Source organism: Solanum dulcamara, chromosome 4 (genome assembly GCF_947179165.1).
Source record: "Solanum dulcamara chromosome 4, daSolDulc1.2, whole genome shotgun sequence".
In the NCBI taxonomy this organism is placed as follows: domain Eukaryota; kingdom Viridiplantae; phylum Streptophyta; class Magnoliopsida; order Solanales; family Solanaceae; genus Solanum; species Solanum dulcamara.
This window is the reverse complement of record NC_077240.1, coordinates 33,210,001-33,220,328: the sequence shown is the minus strand read 5'-3', so window position 1 is coordinate 33,220,328 and position 10,328 is coordinate 33,210,001. Positions and strand designations below refer to the sequence as shown.

The window sequence follows — 10,328 nt, the reverse complement described above, 5'->3', positions numbered from 1 at the left end:
ACTGGTATCCCGAATAAAGGCCAAATAAGACATACACCCTCTATCAATCAATCTCTGAGCACGAATATATGAGATAACCTTACTGGGATAGGAGCCACTAGTACCCTTCCACTCAATCCTCGGGGCACCCGGTATCGCTAAGGTAACAGTTTTAGCATAACAATCGAGAATAGCACGATGGGGGGAAAGCCAATCCATACCCAATATCACATCAAAATCTACCATCCCCAGAATAATCATATCTACCCAAGTTTCATACCCGACCAAGGAAACAAGACATGATCGATATACTCGATCCACCACTAAGGGTTCACCCATGGGTGTAGAAACACGAACGGGCATGGACATATGATCACATGTCAAATCAAAGTCAGATGCAAAATAGGTAGACACATAGGAAAATGTAGACCCTGGATCAAATAATACAGATGCAGGTCGATGGCAAACTGGGACAATACCTGTGATAACTGCGTCAGAAGCCTCAGCCTCGGGTCTCCCTGGAAAAGCATAACACTGAGCTCCCCTACCACCTCCGACCTGTCCAACACCTCTACCTCCTCCCTGAGGGACTATAGCACCACCAGCACCCCTACCAGGATTGCGACCACCTCTACTAGTCTGGGCTCTACCTCGACCTCTAACCGGCGGCGCTAGTCCTCTAACTGAAATAAAAGAACTAGGTTGGGTTCCTTCTCGACCCTGAGATGTACACTGCCATGAAAGATGATCCGGATCACCACAAGTATAACATGTTCTCCCGTGTGAGAACCTCTGTGATGAACCTGAAGAACTTGTATAACCACCCCGGCTAACTACCTTCTGCTGTGACCCATGGTAACTCTGACCTGTACTGTATGACCCACGAGGTGTCTGACCCTCCTCAGAAGCTGGCATAGATGCATGAACTGGTCCTCTATGATGGAAGGAACCACCTCCTTTATAGGATCCTCTACCTCCAGATGAGGTACCCGAAAACTGACCAGAAGCACGGGCCCTTTTGGAGTCCCTGAACTCCTCTCTCTCCATCAACTCCGCCTCTTTGGCGGCACCCACGATGGAATGGAAGGAAGCACCCTCATAGGCGGGTCGAAAAACTGCTGTACGAATAGTATAGTTCAGTCCTCGGACAAATCTGCGAATCCGCTCTGTCTCATCAGGAAGGACAGCCATGGCATGTCTGGACAACTGGTAGAAACGAGTCTCATATTCAGCAATTGTAAGTCCCTCCTGCCTCAAATTCTCAAACCGTAATCGGCTCTCTTCCTTCACACTCCAGGGGATGAAACGGTCATAAAAGGCACTAGCAAACTCATCCCAAGTCATCTGGGGTGACCCAACTGGCCTGGAATTCGTATACACTCTCCACCACTCTCTCGCTGGTCCACATAACTGTAGTGTAGTATAACGGACTCCATGAGTCTCAGCTAACCCTACTGCCTCCAACAACTCTCGACACATGGTTAAGAACTCGTGTGCATCCTCAGTCTTCCCACCCTGAAACTGTGGGGGTCCATTTTTCAGAACCTCTCATATCGGCGTTGCTCGTCGTCAGTCAATATGAGCACAGGTGCAACCTGGGCTCCTTCTACCTGTACTACATCCTCATCCGCTCTAGGGCCCGCAGGTGGCTGGTCCACCGAACCCTGAACAATTGGAATCTGATGCTGCCATGGGGTCTGAGCTCCTGCTCTAGTCTGAGAACCCTCAGGTGTACCATTCACCCTCACACTCTGATTAAATCCTTCGAGCGCATCCAATACTCGTATTAAAGTGGCCTGAAGCAATGGTGTAGTAGCAGACTCTTGAGGGACATGTTCCTATCTACCATCAATCTGTGGCTCAAGAGAAGCCTCTCTAGCACGACCTCTAGCTGGCGCCGCCCCTCGGCCATGGCCTCTAGTTCGGCCTCTACCCCTACCCCTAGTTGGGGTCCCAACATCAACCTCGGGAAGTGCCTCCCTTCCTCTACCTCTAGCCATAATTCTGGTCCTGGCTATCTGTCAGAAAGGACACGCAAAAATTTAGTACCAACACAACACGCACGATACAAAGTGAAAGGACAAAGGGAAAATTTCCTAAAAGTCCTCATAGCCTCTCAAAGATAAGTACAGACGTCTCTGTACCGATCCGCAAGACTCTACTTAAACTTGGCTTGTATACACGTGAGACCTATGAACCTGGGGCTCTGATACCATCTTTGTCACGACCCGAATCCGGGTGTGATGGCAATCATCTCAACCCACAGAGATAAGTCAGCCTAGTACCCAACGAAAAGAAGATGCGGAAGAAAAAGAAAAGAATCAAAATTTAACTTAAGCGAAAACACGTAAAAGAAACTCAACATCCCCCAAGATTGGTTGTCACGTGTACAAGCCACTAATTTATTATCGAAGTACGAAAAGAAATACAGTCACAATGTCTTTGTCTCTAGAATAGGACTAAAACATAAGAAAAGAGCAAGAGGTGTCTTCTAAATAGATGTAACAGCTACCTCGACACTCGGAATGATAGCCTCGGATGTAGTAGAAAATGCTAGAAGATCAAGCAGGTCCGGGCTCACAACCTACACAAGTGTGGAAGAAAGGGGTGAGTACCAAACAACACGGTACTCAGCAAGTGGATAACTAAAACTAAGAAAAACTCAATAGATATAAGTACTCCTGTCCTCCCAACCGAACCTCCTTAACTACAACCTGCATAAAATCAGCCCAACTCTACACTTGTACAATAACAACAGTAATACAGTCCATAAATACCCATCAATAGTCTCGTCAATGAATCATACCAAGTCAAGTTCAGCACACACAGAGCAATATGGGGGTAAACACAAATTCACAAATATCAAAAAGGTGCAATACAGTGCAATGAAATGATGCATGCCTGTCCTATCGGTACACATCCGCTGAATCACAGTTCGGAACCCATGGGGGACATTTCTGTCCATGTAACCTGCCACGGAGCGTGTGGCCCGTCCTCTCAATATATATATATCCTGCCACGGAGCGTGTGGCCCGACCCCTTTATTTCATAATACCTGCCACGGAGCGTGTGGCCCGACCCCCTTATTTCGTAATACTGCCACGGAGCGTGTGGCCCGACCCCTTTATTTCGTATCATTTTCAATCTTAACACAATATGTCAAAATTAATGCAATCAATTCATGTTCATATAATTCACGATAATAATATGACAACAACAATAATTTTTCCTATATCATATCAACATAGCCATTTCACATGTCCAAAATAAATTCACAATCACAACATATCAATTCCACCAATACATGTCATTAGATCACCATTTTATACCCTCATCTTCATTTTTAAAGGCCAATCATATAGTCAATAACTCAGACCAATTCTCATTACTCCCTAGTAAATATGACACGGAAAATACAAGCATCTATAAGCTTAAACTGAGGTTTAGAAATTCACTTGTCTTAATTAATCAAGCAATTATTCCGGGACTTGAGCCTTCCCTTTTCGTTGGACCTCCAAATCAACGTAATCTAGTCAAATAAATAATCACCATAAGATTTCGAAAGTAGAAACACCCTCATTACCATATGCCTAGCCTAAACCCGAAAACTCATTCAAATCTATATTGGGTTCATAATGTTGATGCCAAATAACATGTCAACTTACCTATTTTTTTTTCCAAATTTCAAGCCTAGGATTTGATTCCAATTTTCCCAATGTCATAAATATAAGGGTGTTCATATAATACAATACACATAATACTTAATTACATATCTCAATATATAAAAATTAATTTATACTATAACAACAAAATAATATTTAATTAAAATTGAAGCCAACTGGTCACAAAACCAGTGGCGACAACCTGAAACCAAACTACTATTGACCCTTAACTTTAAAAATATGCCATTTATATACTTACCCTCCCTCACTTATAATCTAATCATGCTATTAATATACTAATATATATATATATAGGTGCCTATCCTAAACATTGAGATCACAACTATGGCAGTGACAATGTGAATGATTCAGTGGGTTTCATGTACCCATATTATAATATTTTTTCTCCAAATAATGGAGCATCATTTTACCTATGGATTTAGCAAGACAATATGCCTACAGGGGCTAAAATTTTGAAGTTCTTACCTGACGCTGCTCTCGTCTCGACGCACCAGGTAACTTCTGTCTCTCTTTGTTTGTTTTCTTTTACAAATTAGGGTAAATAAATCATGAATTAATAAATAAATAAAAGTTAAATCCCACTAATATATTTTTATATGTATTGAACAAGTGGTATAGTATATTAACTAAACTATCACTTTAGTCCATTAACTACATAATTTATCTAAATTCATCCCTCAATTAAATAACCGAAGTTACCGAAAGGTCCAAATTTCTAATTCAAATTTACGGAGAGAGTATTTTATGGAAGAGAGATGACTCATTCTCAAAATGACCAAATGGGTCATTACAGTCCCTCCAGGCCTTTGGTGTTCATATTTTACCTGCTGACAATTTGGACAATGGGCAACAAAATCAGCAATGTCACGCTTCATTCTGCTCCACCAATAATGCTGTCTCAGATCGCGATACATCTTGGTTGCACCAGGATGTATAGAGTACCTCGAACTATGAGCCTTTGCAAGAATAGTCTGGATCAAAGTATCAATACGGGGCACACATACCCGCCCTTTAATCCTCAAGACGCCTTCCTCATCGATCACAACCTCTTTGGCCTCTCCCTGCAAGACCATGTCACGAATCCGGCTCAGCTTCTCATCATCAAACTGCTTTTCTTTAATCTTGTCAAGGAAAGAAGATTTTGCCTCCACACAGGCCAAAAATCCTCCTTTCTCCGTTACTTCTAGCCTCATAAAGTCATTAGCCAGAGTTTGAACCTCTCTAGCCAATGGGCGTTGGGAAACCTGCAAATGAACTAAACTTGCCATACTCCCTGCTTTTCTGCTCAAGGCATCGGCCACTACATTAGCTTTTCCGGGGTGATAAAGAATAGTGATATCATAGTCCTTTAACAATTCCATCCACCTCCTTTGCCTCAAATTCAAGTCTCTTTGACTGAACACATGTTGTAAGCTGCGATGATCTGTATACACTTCAAACTTCACCCCATATAGATAATGTCTCCACTGCTTCAATGCAAATACAACCGCAGCTAACTCCAAATCATGAGTGGGGTAATTACACTCATGCACCTTTAATTGCCTTAAAGCATATGCAATTACCTTCTTCTCCTGCATTAGCACTGCACCTAAACCAGAATATGATGCATCATAATAAACAATGAAATTCTTACCTTCTACTGGCAGGGCAAGAATCTGTGCAGTAGTCAATAAGGTCTTGAGTTTCAGAAAATTCTCTTCACACTTATCCGACCACACAAATGGAACTTTCTGCTTGGTCAGATTAGTCAGCTGGGAAGAAATAGAAGCAAATCCCTTGACGAACCGGCGGTAGTAGCTAGCCAAACCAATAAAGCTCCTTACCTCTGAGACATTAGTGGGCCTTGCCCAACTCTTCAATGCTTCAATCTTCTGGGGATCCACCATCACTCCATCTTTAGAAACCACGTGCCCTAAGAAAGACACTGAATCAAGCCAGAACTCACACTTGGAGAATTTGGCATATAACTTCTTCTCCCTTAACAATCCCAGAACAGTTCTCAGATGCTCTTCATGTTCCTTTTGGCTCTTTGAGTAGATCAATATATCATCAATAAAAACAATAACAAAGAGGTCCAAATATGGCTTAAAGATTCCATTCATCAGACTTATAAAAGCAGCAGGCGCATTAGTAAGCCCAAAAGACATTACCAAGAATTCATAGTGACCATACCTGGTTCGGAAAGCCGTCTTCGGTACATCTATTGCCCGTATTTTTAGTTGATGGTAACCAGACCTCAAATCAATTTTTGAGAAAACACAAGCACCCTCCAAGTGATCGAATAAGTCATCAATGCGAGAAAGGGGATACCTATTTTTTATAGTCACCTTGTTCAGCTGCCTGTAGTCTATGCACATACGTAGGCTACCATCCTTCTTCTTTACAAATAAGACTGGAGCACCCCAAGGAGAGACACTCGGTCTAATAAAACCTTTACCCAACAACTACTGAAGTTGGGCCTTCAACTCCCTCAACTCAACTGGGGCTATTCTATAAGGTGGAATAGAAATAGGGCGAGTACCGGGCTCCAGATCGATACAAAAATCTATATCCCTATCAGGTGGCATACCTAGTAAGTCTGCGGGGAAAACATCCATAAACTCATGCACTATCGAAATAGACTCAATCGATGGCACTTCAGAACGGTCATCCCTGAGATGTGCTAGAAAGGCTAAACAACCCTTACCCACCAACCTTTTAGCATGAAGAAAAGAGATAATCTGAACTAGGGCGGGAAGATAGTCACCCTCCCACACCAACTGACCTATCCCAGGCTTGGCTAATATCACAGTCTTAGCATTGCAGTCTAAGATAGCAAAATTTGGAGAGAGCCAAGTCATACCCAAGATTACATCAAAGTCAACCATCTCCAGAATAATTAAATCTACATAAGTTCTGCTCGCCACAAAAGTCACAAGACAAGACCTATACACTTTCTCAACTAGCACAGACTCACTAATAGGTGTAGAAACACGAATAGGCATGTCAAGTAAGTCACAATGTAAATTAAGTCCATCAGCAAATGCAGAAGATACATAAGAAAATGTGGATCCAGGATCAAATAATACGAAAGCCAAGCTATCGCAGACCAGAAGAGTACCTGTGATAACAGCATCGGATGCCTCTGCCTCTGACCTCCCAAGGAAAGCATAACAATGGGCTCTGTCACCTGTCTGACTATTTCATTTGCTGGGCTGTACTCCAGTAGTTCCAACCTGCCCGCCACCCCGGCCGGACTGGCGACCACCACGACCTTGGCCACCACGTCCTCCAGAATGACGGCCCCTACCATAGTCGTCGCCTCCACCTCTAAATGCTGGGACTCTATAACCCTAATCATGCCAAGCCTAACTCTGCCTTGGACAATATTTTCTGATATGTCCAGGCTCACCATATCCGTAACAAGTCTTAGGGTCAAGAGCGGGTCTTTGTGAAGACGAAGAAGACTGAAGATAACCCCCAAAGTTAGAAAAAGGCTGACTAGTCTTTAATGGACCTCTATCTGAAACCTGCAATGAAGACTGAATAGGACGGGTCGAATAATCTCCAGAACTTTACCCTCTGGAGTAAGAACCAATAAACTCACCTCCTTTACGAAACTTCTTGAATTATGTATCTTTAGTGAAGTTATCTGGCTTCAACCCCTCTACCTCTATCACAAAATCAACCACTTCCTGGAAGGATTTTGCTGAAGCAGCAACCTGTAAAGCTGGGATTCACAAATTTGACCTCAATCCCTTCACAAAGCGGCGAATTTGCTCCTCTGGACTGAAGCAAAGTTGAGTAGCATATCTGGCTAAGGCACGAAACTTGGCCTCATAAGCAGCAACATACATCCTCCCCTGCTCTATATTTAGGAACTCGTCTCTTCTCCTGTCCCTCAGGGTCCGGGGAATATACTTCTCCATAAAACAGTCAGAAAATGTTGCCCAGGTCATAGGTGGTGCCTCTGCTAGTCGGCACTCCATGTGAGACCACCACCACATTTTGGCATCTCCTTGAAACTGGTATGTCACAAACTCAACACCAAATCGCTCTACTATATCCATTTTATGAAGCAGCTCATGACAATTAACAAGGAAATCATAGGCATCCTCAGATTCAGTACCTCTGAAGACTGGGGGTTTCAACTTCAAGAACTTAACAAAGAGATCATGCTGGTCACTTGTCATTACCAGCCCTGTAGTCAATTGAGGAAACATGCTTGTCCCCAAGGACACAGTCATGTGGGGAGCCATAACAGCTGCATGTTGAACTCCTGGAATATGAGGTGCTGGTCCCTGATCGGATAACCCACTAAGATAGGTGAGAACCTGGTGGATCATCTCTGGAGTAGGTTGGAGTGGTGCTTCCCTCTCATGAACCTGCTCCTCCTCCACCTCAACATCATCTCTAACTACCTCATCAGCCAGCGGAGGGGTCGCTGCTCTTTCCCTGGCTGGCCCAGCTGTTTGGACCCTGCCTCTGGTGGGCTTTCTTCCGCGACCTCTACCACGGCCTCTCGTTGCTACTTTTCCTCTGCCTACAGCCCCAACGGCTGGCTCAGGTGCTCTTGTTGCTCTAGTTCTAACCATCTGCGAAAGTAAAGTGAAGAAGGTCAGATACCAATTTGTATCACCTAGATACCAATTGGATTCCAGTATTAGCACGAAAGAAAAAAGGAATGGAGTTTTCCTAAAGTCTTATAGCCTCTCGAAGAAAAGTAAAGGCGTCCCCGTACCGTTCCGCAAGACTCTGCTAGACCTGTCCTTGTGTGATGAGATCGATGAACCTAAAGCTCTGATACCAAGTTTGTCACGATCCAAAATGGGTCATGAGTGGCACCCACCCTTAACCTCCTAGGTGGGAGAACCAACGATATGATCCCCAACTTATAAAGTATAACAATAACGCGGTAGCTCAAACTGATAAAGTAAGAATTAACAATCCACAAGAGTTTACTACATAATGTTCCCCAAAATCTGGAAGTCATCACATCAAGGACATCTAAAATCTAAAACTAAGTCTGGAAACATCAAGCACCAAAATGAACAAATAACAAAATGTGTCCGAAAACTAAAGACACTATGCCATAACCGAGAGAATTCATCACGAGCTAAAAGGATAGCTCACCCTGAAATCCAATGATCTTGAGACTGACTAGAGCTGAGGTCGAGTCGAAGTCTGTGGAACACTCACTGCACTCCACAAAATTAAACAAGAAAAGATACAAGTAGGGGTCAGTACAGGACAACATGTACTAAGTAGGTATCATCGGCCAACTCAAAATAGAAATTAATATACATAAAATAATAGTGAAAAATCAACAACAACACTTAACAGGTGGCAACCAATGAACAATTACATAACCAGTCAATAATATCAAGATCACACATAAGGGCTCAAGCCTCCATATCACACTCTTTTGAAATATGAGTTTTTGGAGATTGGTAGTATTAAGTAATTTTAATTTATTTCCCTTTAATATTACCGTACCGGAACGTGACACCCGATCCAAATATATAGTGTCGGAACGTGACACCTGATCCAAATATACCGTGTCGGAACGTGACACCCGATCCAAATATACCGTGTCGGAACGTGACACCCGATCCAAATATAATTAATTTATCATTCCTTATGATTACATTCCACCTCATTAACAATATTTCATCAAGCCTTCCTTATTCAAGGCATCATTTTTGATAGGGAAAGTTCAAGATTATGGATTTCATGATCTCGGGATTTTAGACCAATCACAACAACATATCAACCATCTGAACCACAACAATTAAATGCGTAGTAAACTTCACACATATTACTCAATGAATATCAATCACTATTCATAGTCTATTTATGATATAGAATAAAACCATAACCTACCTCAATCGAAGAACCGAATCCAAGCAAGCTAATTCACGAATGTCTTTTCTTCCTTCAAAGCCCCAAACCGTTTCCAATCTATCAAATATCTAATATTTATAAATAAACTAGTCCGTAGACACCAATATTATTTATACGTTTAACCTAGACCCCACAACAAACCCAATTCTATAATCAATTCTCTAAAATCCTAAGCCTAGGGTTAAGTCTTAATTCCTCCAAATATCATAAATATAATGATATTCATATAATACAATACACCTATTATTTAATTACCTATCTGAATATACCAAAACTTAAAACCTAATATGATAACCAAACAAAGGCATAATAAAAATAAAAGAACAAAAATTAAGCCAACTAGTGGCGGCAAAAAAAATAAATAAATAAAATTAAAAAAAAGCGCATAACTTACCTGAAAGTTATGTTCTCCGCCGACGCAGCTTTCGCCTGATTCTCCTTTTTTTTCCTTCTTCTAAATAATTCAGTATTAAAAGTGATAAGCTCCTCTACTTATTTTAATAAATAAGGAGTATAGGGTATTAATTAAATTATAAATTTAGCCCACCAATTAAATTAAATATCTAAAGTTACCCCTCAATTAAATAACCTTAGTTATCAACTAGTCCAAAGTACCCATTAAAAATTTACGGGGTGAGTCTTTTATGAAATAAAAAGCCATAGTATACAAAACGACCTAAAGGGTCGTTACATTATTATTGTTATTGTTATTGTTATTGTTATTGTTATTGTTATTGTTATTGTTATTGTTATTGTTATTGTTATTGTTATTGTTATTGTTAT

The 10,328-nt window shown here is 41.6% G+C and overlaps 1 protein-coding gene across 1 annotated transcript; it reads right to left on the bottom strand.

Annotated features, from left to right (window-relative positions):
• Nucleotides 1–1,517: 1,517 nt before the first annotated feature.
• LOC129884183 (uncharacterized) lies at nt 1,518–1,979 on the bottom strand. Its single transcript, XM_055958526.1, has 2 exons — nt 1,826–1,979; nt 1,518–1,741 (listed from the first exon to the last, which is right to left on the bottom strand). The coding sequence occupies exons 1-2, from the start codon at nt 1,977–1,979 to the stop codon at nt 1,518–1,520; spliced, it is 378 nt and encodes a 125-aa protein (XP_055814501.1).
• Between the last annotated feature and the right edge of the window lie 8,349 nt (nt 1,980–10,328).